At 37.3% G+C, this 16,600-nt stretch overlaps 1 protein-coding gene across 4 annotated transcripts in view; it reads right to left on the minus strand.

Annotated features, from left to right (window-relative positions):
• LOC311616878 (serine/threonine-protein kinase TNNI3K) overlaps positions 1-16,600 on the minus strand; it is a 309,455-nt gene that overhangs the window by 195,519 nt on the left and 97,336 nt on the right. For all 4 annotated transcript variants that reach the window (XM_084872811.1, XM_084872813.1, XM_084872810.1 and 1 more), the window contains 6 exons: positions 9,779-9,865; positions 9,165-9,221; positions 8,323-8,415; positions 8,184-8,241; positions 7,863-8,057; positions 7,003-7,107 (listed from right to left, as the gene is read on the minus strand). In XM_084872811.1, the coding sequence (XP_084728937.1) occupies positions 7,003-7,107; positions 7,863-8,057; positions 8,184-8,241; positions 8,323-8,415; positions 9,165-9,221; positions 9,779-9,865 (595 nt within the window). The remainder of the gene's footprint in view (positions 1-7,002; positions 7,108-7,862; positions 8,058-8,183; positions 8,242-8,322; positions 8,416-9,164; positions 9,222-9,778; positions 9,866-16,600) is intronic.

Genomic DNA, 16,600 nt, shown 5'->3' on the forward strand with positions numbered 1-16,600 from the left:
CTCCTGGTGATGGATTATGACAGAGTGGTGCAAGTTCCTGACGATGCAAGTCCCCGCCCACCCTCACCTGCAGCACACGCAGCCTGCTGATTGGTCATTATGTGTGAGGGCATCCTGACCAATTTTCACATTTCCCTATTATTAGTATAGATCATTTTGTAATTTTCCAAAAATTTTCAGCCTTGAATATCTATATGAACTGTGTGTTCTATAATTGTCCAATATTAAAACTTCTATTCTTATTTTGGCTGCCTATGAAGATTCCATACTGCTGGAAACATTCTAGTATCAACCATGTGCTATAAAATAGCTCCAGAATGCCTTATGCATAGCACAACTCCCCGGTAAATGATTGGATCTTGGTTCCACTTTATGCCATAGGTACCCTGGGCATGTGGATTTCTGTCTTTTACATTTGTTATTAACTTAATGAATGACTGAGTGAATAAATTATTATACTGTACTAAGGCAATAATTCTCAAAGCATTTGAGATTACATTGTGACTTGATTCCACAATATTCCCATTCCATTCCAGCAGCACATGAGGTTGTATGGCAAATGGTGAAGAGATGTAATCAGCCTTAGACTAAAATGCAATTATCAATACTGCCTGCATACTGGAATCACCTGGATGTCTCTCTAAAAATATGATACTTGGGCTCCACTCCTGGAGATTCTAAATTAAGTAGCAAAAGAATTTTCTTAAAGTTCTCCCACAGATTCCACCATGTGGCCAAAGTTGAGAACCACTGCACTGAAACAGTATTTCTTCCACTTGTTTGATCAGAAGAATTAGCTGGCATTTTGTTTAAAAGTATAAGTTATCAGACCCAGTTCAGGACATTCTCAATCTGTGCTTTCAAGTGAAGAGTCTTTGAATTTTTCTTTTAAATTAGGGCCTCCAGATGGTTCTCATAATTGGAAAATTTTGAGAAAGACTTCATTGGGCTCTAAGATGGAAAAAGTGCTAGTCTGTCATTCTCAGCTATATTACCAGGCATAGCATAGACCTTGGTTCATATCAAGTATTCCGATATTTTAATTAATTAATAACTTAATTAATTTATTTTTAAAGTGGAAATAAATTTTAAAAATTGACAAAATTTAAAATGCCTGTGATCGATTTTGTATTAGAGAATTACAGAAGTAGAGTTGTAAAGTTTTTCACAAACTTTGATGGGCTTCTCTTTCAAGACTTACTATCCTATATAATAAAGAGGTAATATGCAAATTGACCATCACTCCAACACAAGATTGCCCACCCCATGTGGTGGTCAAATATGGCCACCCCCATGTGGACACAAGATTGCCTCCACCAGATGGCCGGCAGGGGAGGGAAGTTGGGGGGGAGGGAACAGGACTGCAGGGGAGGACAGCTGGGGGGAACCCAGGCCTGCAGGGAAGAGCAATTGGGGCAACCAGGCCTTCAGGGGAGCAGTTAGGCATCAATCAGGCTGGCAGCAGAGTGGTTAGGGGGTGATCAGGCTGTCAGGCAGAAGCAGTTAGGGGCAATCAGGCAGGTGAGTAGTTGGGAGCCAGCAGTCTTGAAATGGAAGAGGGATGTCCAACTACCCGTTTAGGCCCAGGGCGATTGGGCCTAAATGGGTAGTTGGACATCCTTTGAGAGGACTCAGATTGGATAGGTTGCAAGCTGGGCTGAGAGACACACACCCCTGCCCCTGTGCACTAATTTTGTGCACTGGGCCTCTAGTAAGCATTGTAATGTAATAAATTGAGTGGCCTGGATTTGCTCTTCAGAATTCTCTGCTAGATGATATTTGCCAGTGAATGCTAAATGCTTTCTGTATAACTGCTTACAAGAAAAGTCACAAGTAAGAAGAATAGGTGAGAGTGGACTCTATGATAATTGAGGGAAACAACTGTATTAAGAGTTAATTAGAAAGACAATTAATCATTCATTTAGTTGTACTTGATTGTTTTCTGAAATGCAGGACTTATATTTTGTATTCCGTTTAAAGGCAAGTGCACATTTCAACTTAAAAATAATTATTAAACTTTTTACCAATAGTTTTTTTCTTTGATATTTTCTGAAATCTTCACTAATTTAGTTAAATGTCATCTTCAAAATTAAAATTCTTTTAGCCCTACATCTTTGTCATTTTAAATTAGCTGTCATTTGTCATCAGTAAGTTGGCTATTTTTAAACTATCATTAATTATTTTCCTTTATAGTCACCCAAATGAGCTGACACTCAAAAGCCAACAGTGAGTCTTTCTCAGATCTAGACCTAGACCTCCAATTAATTAGTTGTGTTATATAAAAAATATCTGTATGTATGAGAATATTGTAGAGTGTTTTTCCATTCTTAGCATATCAGAGAACAAGTGAGGCATTAATAGCAATAACAAATGGCATTTTATGGTGCTTTATAGTTTACAAAATGCTTTCATATGCACATCCCATGGGAGTGTCCTGGTCATTGTGATGGAAGTGTTTCTATTCCATTTTTGACAGGGATGCTGTACTATAGACTTTATACAGGAAAAAAGATCATTCATTTAATCCATATGTATTTGCAATGATGGTTTGATTTAAGGTCAAACAATTTGCGAAATGCACTTTTGCAAGAAAACACATAGTTGCTAGTAGTAAGTAAAAATCTTTAAAGCCTTTAGCTATAAACCATGCTTTGCTTTGTGAGCTCCAATGCCACAAAATGAATGAATAAATTGGGCCAGGTGTCAGTGGGTAAGTTGATAGGCAGTGGGGCCTACAACAAATTGGAACATATGTTTCTGCATACAGCTGTATGCATTTAAAAATATTTAAACATGATGACCAAAGAAAACATACTAGTGTTACTCATAAGCAGCCTCTGCTCCATACTAACAGAACATGAGGTGTAGAAAAGGAAACAAAGTAGGAACACAAGCACAAGGAGAGGATAGAAAATATGGCTTGGATTGTAGGAGTTAAACTTGTTAAGGACTGAACTACAAAGTGCAAGGTTGATAAACATGGCTGATGCTCCTTCAATAGCACCTTCCTCCTTCGATCTTCCCATTCTGACTTGGTTTTGCTGTCATTGTTGGGCCAGCATAACACAATGTTAAGAATGCTATAGTGATGTGACCCTGCACTTTTTAGTCAGTTTCCTTACTAGTAAAACGAAGATAATAACTATATTATAGCTTGTTGCAAGACTAAATGAGAGAACGAACATGAGAAGGGATTAGCAGAGGTCCTTTCACAATTTAAGTGCTAAATAAATGGTAGGTATTATCCTCATTCTCACTATCATTGGAAAAAAAACACATTTTCTTACTCATTCCTTGAACAACTTCTTAGAATATACTAAAGATGACAATTAACTTTTAGACCTGTATGTAAGTTAATTGTAAGATGCTTGCCAGAAGAAAGGCAGAGTTCTTTCCTTTCATCAAACATATCACCAACCACAAAATCAAAGATAAAAGTATCCTCTGTCTCTGGGCTGGTGAATTAACATTTAAAAAAAAAAAAAAAAAAATATATATATATATATATATATATATATATATATATATATATATATATATATATATATTATTGATTATGGTCTCATGTAATTGTCCTTATCCCCCCATTCCCATCCCAAACCCCTCCCTAGATATGCCCCTCGCGACGTTGTTCATGGCCACTGGCTAGGCCCATATGTATGCACACAAGTCCTTTGGTTGATCTCTTCCCCTTACCCCCATCCCCCCTTACTTTCCCTCTGAGGTTTGAGAGTCTGATTGCTGGTTCTCTTTCTCTGGATCTATTTGTGTTGTTCATTATTTCCTCTAGATGTGTGAGATCATGTGATCCAAGAAATACCCTTATAAGAACCTAAACTGCAACAAGCCATAATGGTTATGCTGAGAGGTAAATGAATCAGTCTGTAGTGAGTTCCTTTCTGGGCCAACAGTTCTTTTGCGTCCCAATTTCAATGCCAGATAGTTCCTTATGTGCACATGCCAGCTATGATATTTCAGATCTGGTTGGTGGACAAATGGTGGTAATGCAGGTCTGCCTGTCTCTGGTTTGGTCCTGGGCATCCTTCAGCAGGATGGTCAATTAACTTGAATAGCCCCTTTCCTTTAGAACTATGCAAGGCATTGGACAAGTTAATCCGGCTCTCTCTAGCACTAAGTAGGCCAGCACTTCCTAAAATGATATTCATAGAAACTCTCGAAGAATTTGGTTCTGTTAAAAATGCATTGATGAGATTAGGAGCACTGGATTTCTTCCTTGGGAATCCTGACATCCCCAGATGGTGAGCAGAGAGAAAAATGTAAATAGGTCATTTCACTACAAATACAAACATGTGTCTGAGTTCCTCAAGCTTTGATGGGCACCTTTCCCTCCTCCTCTTTCAGTCATGCTTTCTAAGCATTTTAGAAATGCAAAGATTAGTATGCTGTAAAAAGACTCAGGACATGTACATGCCTATTCTCCAAAGTCTAGTTTTAGCTCTACATCCTCCAAGAAGCTTTCCACTCTACTTTGATCTTTGACTTACTTGAAATCCTTTGAAAATTGCTGTTTAATCATTTTGGTCCTTTAGCATTTTGCTACCTTAAATAGCAATTAAATTGCTTCCTGGGCATATGTTTTACGCACCCAACCAGACTGTAGTAAGCCCTCTGAGGCAAAGAACTTATACTCTTCTGGGCAATACTTCATCTGAATTAATCTAAACAACTGTTTTAGTGTTGCCAGATTAGAGATTAATAAAAAAATAATAATCCACAAATAGTAAATGCAATAATTTGGGGCTTTCTTATATTGAAGACACATATAAAACAATGTTTCATAAAATTTGAAGACTTTTTGATATAATTTAAGACTTTGGGTTAGATTAGAGACAGAAAAAAAGGCAAATATAAACCTTTACCTGTCATTTAATAATGTTTTATTTTCACTTTTAATCAACATTACTTTTGGTCCTGCTTTATAACCTGGTGGTAACAACTTGTACTTACTAACAGGGCAACAGAACACACATTCAATTGCCCCACAAATGAAGAGTTATAGCTAGAAAAAAAAATATTTCTATGGTTACTCATTTATTTTAAAACCACATGCAAAAATGGTTGGGATTACAAGGTAATACTCCTAAAACTCACAGGTTACCAGTTTGCATTATGCTATTTTATTATCTGTTTCCTAAGTATTGTTACTGAAATGAAAAGAAAATTATGTTTATGAACATTAATGTTTTTAAAAGATAAATAAAGGAAAGAAATAATGTCTAATAGTAAGGAAATTAATTTTATTTGAAAACTAGTAAATAACTATAAATAGAGTCCCCATATGTTTACTTCCAAGAACTAAGATTCCACCACGCTCATATCTAATTTATTTTATTTCTTCTATCTTTCAGATTTGTCTCTTCCTTTCATTTCTACTGTCACATGTGAAATTTTGCTTTGCATTACTTCTCATCTAGCTATTGTTACTATGGCTTTACTATTTTCTTGACTTCCCCTTCAAGTTGATGTTTTACAAAGATGCTCAATTGATCTTTCCAACATACAGTTCCAGATTTATGATTCCTAGCTCAGATATTCTCAGTGCCTTCTTCTTGCTTACAAAACAAAGTCAAATTTACCACAGGCTAGCAACTTCTAATTTCTGTGCTCTTGTTCCAATTTATTTTTCTGAAAATTTCCCCCATAGTCTGCCTCATACATTACATACACTGTATATATTTATACACTTCATCCACTAAAATGAAACTATATATTGTTCCTTTATATGCCTTTAATCTTCTAATCTCTATTTCCTTTATGTCTTCCCTAAGCCTAAAACACTCCTCCAAATCCTATCCACCCTCCAGGGATGGCATTTCTTCCATGCAGTGGTTTCTAAGTTCTCAGAAGTACTGAATATTTTTCTTTCTGAAAGTGTATAGAAATTTTTCACTATCTCTTTTACAGAACTTGTTATTTTATAACTAAAAATATATTTACGCAAATATCTTTCTCCTCTGCCAAAGTATGAAAGTTCCTTGAGAATAGAGTCTATGGCAGTTTCACTTTGCAAATTCTACCGTGCCAAGTGTAAATAAAGGCTCCAAACATAGCAGTTACCAAATACTTGAGGAAGAAATGACAAAGTGGAGTACTTAATTTAATTAGTTAATATTTAGTAGTTTTACAAAAGTCTACAAGTGGGATCTATATGAACCTACTGATAATCATGAAATGAAAGCCATTGGTTTTGATATTCTGATAAGTTCCATAACTATATGAGTGGTTATCCAGCTGTTCTCCACAGAATCTTTGGAGTTCCACAGAAGCAGCCCAGGAATTTCTCTCCTTGGGAGAGAAAAAGGTAAGTAAACAAATATCTACCCTGAACTCTGCCTTCAACTAAAACAGATCCATGTTGAATACAGCCCTTCTTCTAAAGTACATTTTAGAGAAAACTTTCACTGTTTAAAAAAATTATTTTTGAAATCCCTTGACATTCCACCTCTGGAACCCTTTGATTCTATATTTATTTCAAGTTTCTATTTCATATGAAAACATGTTCATATAAAAACCAGGAAAATGAGCTGCTGTTATTTAGTTGAATTTACAGTTAAAGAAATACCAAAAGAGTAGCACAAAAGTAGTGTTTCAGATCATTTTATACCAGTTTCTCCTATATATAATACCTAACTTTGTTCAAGGCATGACATTCTACCATATAACAGTGATTGATTTCAAACCTTAATCTGAATTTACTGACATAAGAACTAGTTATCTGGTGAATCTCACAGATATCACTTCCTTGCTGGAAATTTTTAATGTATTCAGAAGATCCCTGAGAGGTTGTTATATAGCTTTCTATTTCTGTAAAACACAATGACACAACTATATTGCCCAGGCTTACAGTAGTCTGTCCCCTTACCTGCAGAGCAGAAACCCCTGATCTGTAATAAATCTAAAATGTATCTTCACTGAAATACATTTTGGACTTCTAGTCAGTTACACAATTCTAAATTCATTATTCAGGGCGGGGGGAAATACCTGTTCAAGTCACGATGGATAATTGGCTGTGTCAGGTTGTGAAGGTATTCCATACCTTTGGCAACATCTACTGCAATAACTAATTTAGACTGCAAATCAAGAATCCTAGAATTTAAAAATAATATTTAATGAGGATAAAATGGTCAAAGCCAATGCCATATATTTTTAAAATAAATCAATGGTATATATGGTTTGTTCTTCTGTATAATTTCAGCCTGTTTTGCTCTATTACAGAATAAGCTAAAAATTCAACAAATTTTTAAAAACCAGCTTTTCTACATCAGATACTGTTCAATTACAAATCAATCCAAATACCACACTCTTTTACTTAAAATATTCTACTTGATTTTATAATATTATACTAAATTTCTTTCTAGTATTATAAAAATTAAATCTACTATAATCACTGAGTGGAAACCACATTCCAATTATTATATGCATAGATAGAGAAAGTGAATTCAAATTAGACTTGTGCAAGACCATTCTTTTTTAAAACTTTTTAAAAAAAAATAAACAACTGAAAATAATGACCCCTGGCAATTATTTTATCTGCGTTTACATATATCTACTTTATTGGCATGTCAAATTTAATCTAAAGATTACAATCTTCAGTTACCAATTTAAACTCCTTGAATTTGTTATCTCCAACTGAATTCCATTTAAGAAAGTGCTGAAGTATTTATATTCTCTAATTATTGGGTATAAATTATTGGCCATCTTTAAAATGCCACATTTCCTAGCACTCAGAGATTTCAGAAGGCAAAGTCTTACCCCCAGCAGAAAGCCTCTGGGGTATTTGTTGGCGGGGTATTTAATTCCAATAATATGTAAAATAATAGCTCAGAACAAGAGCCCCATACCTCTTCTGTTCATGAAGGAGGGAGAATAGAGAACCCCCTGATATGTACTGAGTGACGATGGCAAACTGGCTTGGATCATTCAAACAAGCTCCCACAAACTGAATGACACAGGGATGGTTGAGCCGACAGAGAATGGACACCTCTCGGCAAAACATATCCACGTCTGACTTGGAGCAGTAGGTGTTGGCACGATACCTGGAGACGGTAGCGACAGGAAATCCTCAGAAAACAGATGAATCAAAACAAGGGGCTCACCATTCACACGCTTCTCAGAGTTGACAGTTCCACTCGGATGTTTCATTTTCTCATTTGTTTGCTTACCGCTTTATTGCCACTATTTTATTTCTGCATCGTCCTTTATATACTTTCCCAAAAGAACCTAAAATTGTTTAAGAGAAATAAATAAAGACATTATCCTGAGCTCATTACACTAAAGCCGACTAGGAATTTCTTGGGTTACCTGAGCCGATAATCTCATGGAACTCAATTTCTGAGAGTTGAAGATGGAAATGTGAAGGTAATCCAGCCCTTAGGAGGAGAACATCTGCCTTCTCTGCAAACAAATTGTTGCATTTTTTAAGATAGAAAGCACACATGTGGATGTGCACAAGTGCATGTAGAAATACAAATTACAGAACCAAAATTATCACTCCTTAGTAACATTTACTTTTTCAGCTATCATTGACTACTAGGAGATATGAAAACCTGATTACAAATGATCTCTGAATTAAAAGGATGTTAGTTTTCTCTGTGTTACCTAACCTTTGTTATCAGGACCAAGAGTTTATTCCTGATCTGATCAACAACTAGCTTGTCTGCGTACCATGGCAATCCTGGAGCACAGTCTGTACCACATCATGATAAAGAGTCTTATCTGGTCAAGCCCTGAAACCCATCACAATAAGCTTAGCCAAAGATCCATAGACTGAACCTCCAAGGGATACATACCAATTAGATATCAGGAAATAAGAAATAAGCACATGAATCATTCAGAGGAAACATACAAAACCAAAAAAAAATTTTAAAGACTTCAAATTCTAGGTAATTTAACTGTTTAACTAAGTTGGAACTCTATTTTTTTACATTGAATTAAAATTTTCACTGTTATACCCTAATGAACAGAGTCATACACAAAATAGAACAGCAAGTGATGTTACAGAAAGAATGGTATATTGATAGTATTGTTTATACTTACAAAATAGTCATCATTTATACTATGTAAAGCAAAATAGAAAGTTATCATAATTGAGGCAATAGTTATCCTTAGTAATAAAATACAGCAATTGTACCATATTAAAATACCTTTTGTCATGCTTTTGATCTTCCCCAAGGGAGATGGAACAGACACATAGGAGCCATCTAGAAATCAAATTACATTGCAGTGTTGAAAGTAGCAATCAGGTGTTTGTTCTTTTCTACGTGGAAGTTAAACATTATAAAAAAAGTAGGTGACATATTTGCTAGGAAAACCAAGTCAGACTATAGCTTAAACTGTAGACTGGAACTAAAACTATACAGCAAATATTTATTTAGAAAGCACATTGAAATATTAGAAATCCAAGGTCTAGCAGATTCCAGCAGATTTAACTTGTGTCTGGATATGAGCATTCCCCGATGCCTTAATAGGTAACTGACAGGGAAAATGACTGCTCTCAGCCTTCCCAGGCCTTCCTAGTCATGAACAAGCCTCGTAAACATCCTATCCAGGGAATGTTAAACTTGAAGGAATTATAGATTGGTGAGTTAGAAAGTAGAGGGCTTATTTATTTTCAGCCTCACCCAGCCATAAATTTTCTTAAAATAAAGCTAATCTGACATGCTCTCCTCCCTCATCCCAGAATGATAGTAATAGAAACATGGTTTTACCTTCAGGACAATATTGCACTAACAACAAAAACTGAATAAGGACAGGGTACCTCCTCCAGGCTGAGAATATTCATTACAGGGCAGTTCATCCTGTGGTCTCTTATAATGCTTCAGTAGTGTGACAATTGCATCATGTCCTTCATGAAAAGAGAAAAGGGACAGAGTCTTAATTTTTGCTTTATTTATTCAGCTTACCAACCAATACAAAAATGACCAAAGGTAGCTTGAAACATAGGATGTATTTTAAGAGACAATATATTGCAATAGAAATTTTGTTCACTCATTCATTCATTCATTCATTCATTCAAAATTACTCATTAAGATTCTACTAGATAAGGCACTATGTTTACTACTGGGGACACAATGAACAAGGCAACTATGGTTCTACCCTTAAGAGGCCTACTGGAGTTGAACAAATAATAATAATAATGAGAATTTCTAACTGGGGATAAATCAAGAACTACAGGAGTATATATTAAGGGGACCATTATACTGGTGAATTGCACATATGGTAATCAGAAAGGAGAGATGCATTTGCTGTGATTGAACATTTTGTGCACCAGGCACCTAGTAATGAAATAATGGGGAGCCAGTCTTATTAACACTCTTTCTCTGAACTCTCCTGTGCTCACAATTAGTGAGACTACAAGACCCAAATGCCATTACCCAACAGGCAAACCTATAAAGAAAGAGCCTACGAGGCAGAAGGAACAGATACTGTGAAGGTCCCAAAATGTAAACAGACACATCATGTTCAGGAAATGAAGGAAGGCCAGTGTGTCTGGTATCCTGCAAGCAAGGATGAGAGTGGTCCCGGACTTGCTTGGAGAAGTAGGTAAGCACACATCATGTGGAACAGTGCCTCGTCAGTGTCTTAGTGTATATAAAAATCACCTGGAGATTTTTGAGTGCAACTCCTATAGACATTCTGATTTACAAGGTCTGTCCCCAGTATTACTTTTCTAGCAAAGTCCCAGCTATGTTGATCAGGTGTTTAACCTTTATACTATTGATGTGGAGATATATTAGATAGGATAAGGAGTTTGGATTTCAATGTAAAGGAAATGGAAAGCCACTAACGATTTTGATTAGTTTAAGTTTAATTGGTTTAATTTTAATTATTTTTCTTTAAAAAAAAAATTCCCACTCTCCCATATGACATCACTCAATGGTTGAGCATTGACCTATGAACCAGGAGGTCACGGTTTGATTCCCGGTCAGGACACATGCCCAGGTTGTGACTTGATCCCTGGTGTGGGGTGTGCAGGAGGCAGCTAATCAATGATTCTTTCTCATCACTGATGTTTCTATGTAACTCTCTCTCTCTCTTCCTCTCTGAAATCAATAAAAATATATATTTAAAACTTCCCATTCACAGATTAGAACTGATGATGCATCTTCATTAGGCTGTTGTAAAGATTAGGTAAGATAATATTTGTAATATGCCTAATAGTTCTAACACATAAATATGCCCTTTGGATCTTTTCACGTCTTACTACTTTGCCTTAAGCATTGTAAAGGAACTTGGTAACTCCTTTATGGAACTTCAGATACATTTTATAAATACCAATATATTTAATTTCTATTACCGCTCCTGTTAATTACCACAAACTTAGTGGCTTAAACAAGACAGTTTTATCCTGTTATAGTTCTGGTGGTCAGAAGTCAAACACAGTTCTCAGTGGGTTAAAATCAAAGCATTGGCAGGGCTGCTTTCCTTTCTAGAGGTCTAGGGGGAAATGGTTTCCTTGCCTTCTCCAACTGTCAGAGGCACCAACATTCCTTGGCTCTGGGCCCTCTTTCTACATCTTTCTTCAAAGTGCTCAATGTCTGAGTCCTCCTCACAGCATGTCACTCTGACCTTGCTTATGCCTCCCTCTTTCACACTTGAGGACCCCTCTTCTTACATTGGGCCCACTGGGATGATTCAGGGTAATCTCTCTCTCTCTCTCTCTCTCTCTCTCTCTCTCTCTCTCTCTCTCTCTCTCTCTCTCTCTCTCTCTCATCAGATAATTAGCAGCCTTAATTCCACCTGCAGCCTTAAATCCCCTTTGCCTTGTAAGGCAGCATAGTCACAGGTTCCAGGTATTAGGATCTGGGCATCTATGGGGCCCATTGCTCTGCTTACCACACCCAATGGGATGACAATTTTAGTGCCCTTTGTGTGTTGATGCTGCCTCCTGTTGACCATCTCCCTTTCTTCCCCATCTTTGAAAGCTATTTAGCCTCAGGACAAAAGTAATACCATAAAAAATAAATAAATTAAAAATTAAAAAATCTGGGATTAAAATACCCCCTCATTTATCCCGTTGCTGGATTCCTAGATTCTGAAATTCTTTTCTGCTCTTTTCCATACCTTCTTCCCCCACTTCAATAGGACCTGTGGTGCTTTTGGAGGTGTTCTTCTACTTAATTTGGTCTTCAAGGATTTGGGACCAGGAATGAAAACAAAACACACTCAAAAATGTTTTTCTTATTTCTGTTTTTCCTAGGAGAGGCATCTTTGGGGAAAGAAAACAACCCAAATCCCAAGCATTTACTCAAGCACAACAGAGCTTAATTCACTGAGCCCACTCCTCGCCCTGCCTGTCTCAGCTCCTCTGTTGGACTGACTGCAGCTGACAAGCCAAGAGAGGACGCCCGCTCTCCCTAGCGAAGCAGAAATCCACATCTTGAATCCTGAACGCCCGCGTAAGTCGGTGATCACACCCTCGACGTTACCTTTCATTTCAACAGCTCTCTTGGCGCCACTTGCTCTGAGCCGTTTTAATTTCCTGCCAGCACAGTGGCACGATTTGCTGGCATTTTCTTTGGGATGCTTTTCATCAAGAGCCTAATGAATGCCTGAGTTCTGGCTGATGATAAGCATGAGGCTGCCAGAGAAATGCCAAGAGGCCCTCTCAGTTCTGGAAGGCATCTCTGCCTGATTTCCCACCGCCTGTTAACAGTGGGCAAAGGCATACATGTATGGGAAATTCTCCACAGCTCTCTCTGCTCTGACAAACTACTGATGTGTACTAGCATGCAAGGAAACCTGAAGACTCCTAGCGCCTAGATCCCTGAAATGTGGCCACAAACAGTTAAGTAGAAAAAAAAAAAATGCTCTGATGGAACTCACTAAATAGACATGTTAAGCCAAACTCCTGATAATGGATTCACCCTGATAACCAAGGTACACTAATGGAACACATCCAGAGATAATCAAACTTCCACTAATTAAATAAAATGTTTTCCTATATCTCAGAATTTACTATCTACATCCAAGCATTTTACCCAAATAGGAAATTGCTAGGCTATTAGCCTAATGCAGTTACAATAATTATTTGAACTTTCAGAGTATTATTTATTGACGCCCCTGAGGGTTTTTGGCAAATGAGACTCTACTGCTAGCTTGAAGTCTCTTTTGTTGCTTGCTCCCCACTCTTCTAGTCCTGTCTGTATTCCCCACATTTTATGCTTTTCCTTTCATTTGTTTTCTTCTTTTATCTCTTTACTCCTTTTACCTGGAGAAATCTCCCCCATCTCTTTCAAGGCTCTTTGCTTTCAACTTTCTGAATAGCTCTTTATTTTAAAACCTACTTTGTTGTTTAAAGCTACAAGTCCACCCAAAGGGCTATTACAAAAACAATTTAGTATCTACCTCATGGTCATGTACTCAACAGAGGATTCATACATTATTCAAGAAGAAAATGTATAAATTGTATTATTTCCCTGTAAGGTTGCTTCTCTGTCCCACTATTTCATCTTAGAAACAATGAATGTAATTTATTGCTATGAGAAATTATGTTAAGAACATAGAAGAAACCTTAGTTATAAAAATTATTTTTAAGAACCAAACCTGAATATTAATGGTAAATGATACCAGTATTGAAAACCTTCTGCCTAATTTTGTAACTCTGAGGCCTGTTAGGTCCAAGGTTTAGCAGAGAACTTGGAGACTTGGTCTTGATTAGAGAAACCAAGGAATTTCTATTTGACCTCATAGATCCCACATGTCTGGGTCATCAAAGGAGCATTCTGCCTCAAAGAATAAAATGTTCACAGCAATGATTGGATAAGATTTTGCTCCATTTTCCACTATCTTCTCATCATTTTAAAAACTAACTTTCCAGAAGTGTTGAAAGGTTGGATCAGAGGGTGCCATGTCTCCTGATGGTTGCCCTTATGACTCACCTTCCTCCTGTCAGTCCTGGTCCCACACACTGTCAATTAAATCAGAGGCAACGAAAATTCCAAACTTGCTACATATTCTCATGACTTGAATCTGTAAAGTGGTTAATATTATCACAGAGAGAAAGCCCGCATCCCTTTCCCTCCATTGTCTTTGTCCCTTAGTCACCAGGCCCAAAGAAGAATGCCACCAGCCCTTCACCTTGAGATAAGAATGCATGAGCATGAATGCTTTTATAAAAGAACATTATATTCAAATTAAGTCACTTTAGTTTTCCTTTTTCATTTTTATCCTCTGCTTTCCATTGGCCATTCCTTCACCTTTCCTTTCCTTCCACACATATTTATTGAGCGCCCATTAGGAAGCCACTCAAATGACATCTTCCCAAGGAAGCCCTCCATGGCTTCTCAATTTTAAATTGTGTCCTTGAACTTTTTACTCACCGTTGCATTTCGTATTTTAGTCATAGAACTTATCATTATCTGACAGTTTCTATTTGTTTTCTTGCTTGCAGCCTACATCTTCCCGCTAGAAAAGCAGACTTCCTAATAGCAGGGAGATATTTCTCTCTAACTCACTGTTTTACTTCAGTTCCCAGAACAATTACTATCATACAGTAGGTGTGTAATACAGTTTTTGTTTAAATGATTGATTGGTACAAGATAATGTTGAAATGCTCTTGACTCTTGTAAAGAATTCTATTAGAAAAGAAAAACTAATTATGTAAATGTTCATTCAGATTTTATTTAGCCAAGCTCTAGGAAGGAAAGGTGAAGTTTGCTGTGCATGTGCTTATTTTACAATAGGCTAAGGGGTTATGGAAGAGCTTCTTGAGAAATTGTTTTCTGAATTGACTTGAGAGATCAGTGTGAGTTGATTAAGCAAAAAGAGTGGGGAAAAGCATCCCAGCAAGAGGGAAAATGTTTGTAGTTCCAATGCACAGAAAGAAGAGCTTTTGAGGAGGAATATAGGGAGCAACCTGGGGGAAGGGGTAGCAATCTGAATGTGTGCCAGTGACCAGTGTCCTAGTGCACATTCTTGTTTGCCTATAATTAAGTCACTGCCCCTTTCTTAGGCAATAGTCTGTTTCCCTGGGTATTTCTAGTTTGCAGGGGCCACAGGTTGGGAATTTAGCAGCTTGTCCAGAGGTGAGGGGGTGTCACTGGTGCCACCCAGGCCAGGCATTCAGATATAATCTAACTCCCATATTCTAACTGACTTAGGAGGGGCTGTGAAAGCCTGCCACAAAAGCCAGGAAGTAAAGAAACAAAGAATTTAGAAATATATAAAGGGGGTATTATCATTGTATTGGTTGTTCAGGCTTTGGATCTTTGAATCCCCTGAGCCAGCAGCACTGCTTTAAATAAAAGGTTTTTCCTGAATTTCTAATAGTCATTTTGTATTTTCCAGTCACCTGGTAAATTCTGCAACACTTTATTTGGGGCATTTTTTAAATATTTCTTCCTATTAATTTGAGTATGAGGATAGTGCAGTTGATTAGAAACCTGTTATATTTAAAGAAATATCAACAGAGACAATGGAATAATGGTAATTAGTATTCTTGAGAACATTAACTATACTACTGAGAGGGCAGGGCGGGGTGAGGGGGCAGGGCGGGGTGAGAGGGCAGTGTGGGGCGGGGCCAGCTCCTGGTAACTGGATCCTAGCCCTAACCCAACCAATCAAGTCAGCCAACGTAGTGGCACCACCCTCCCTATAAAACCCATTGATATGTTAAGTTCTTGCTCTTTCTCACCATGCCCTTGCTGGTGTAAGTGGGACTGAGCTTGGACTAGTCCGAAATAAATACAGGCTTTCTGCAATTGCATCGGATTCGGCTCCCTGGTAGTCTTTGAGGTTTATGATACTTGGGCATTACAACTACAACTGACCAGATGTCATCTAGTGACACAGGGAATAGAATGTTATAACTGAAATATGTGCTCATACTTAATTTCACCTCAACAAACATGTATTGAGCATCTATTGGGAATCAGCCATTGAATTAAGTTTTTGAAAAGCAAAATTTAATAGCTCAGATGCTTGCTCACAAGATGTTTATAATTTAGCAAGAGAGAGAATATTTTAATCTGAAATGATAAGTACAGAGATTGAGATGTGCATATGGTACAATAAAACATAAAGAAAAGACGTGTACAGGCTAGACTGTCAGAGAAGACTTTCTGGAAGAGGAAATCCATAAACTGAATCTTGAAGGCTAAGTAGAAATCAGATGTGAAGAGTGAAGTCGGGTGAAGAGAATGGAAGGGTGTAGAAAAACATGATAAAAGGCTTGGAAACATAGAATAACGTAATATGTGTAGGGACAACCAATACTTTTGTATTGCCATCATGTGAATAGATACAGTTGAAAGGAATTTTTAGGGGTAAATTAGGCAGGTTAAGGGAATTTTAGGAATTAGGGGGTCCATGGGAAATAACTGCAGGGCTGCAAATCTGGGAGACTGGGAGCTGCCAAAAGGGATACATTCACAGAATAAGGAGGCTGGAAGCTGCCAAAAGGTATACATTTACTTAATAAAGAAAGAGGAAGCCACTCATTCACTGAATAGAGGAGAAGGAAGCCACTTATTCACAAAATAAAGGGAAAGAAAGTCATTCATTCACAGAATAAAGTGGAAAGTCACAGAGAGTAGTGAAAAAAAGAGGAAGTCTCCACTTGGGGTTTGAGTCTTGATGC

The sequence above is a fragment of the Pipistrellus hanaki genome (genome assembly GCF_964339955.1).
Source record: "Pipistrellus hanaki genome assembly, chromosome: 2".
In the NCBI taxonomy this organism is placed as follows: Eukaryota; Metazoa; Chordata; class Mammalia; order Chiroptera; family Vespertilionidae; genus Pipistrellus; species Pipistrellus hanaki.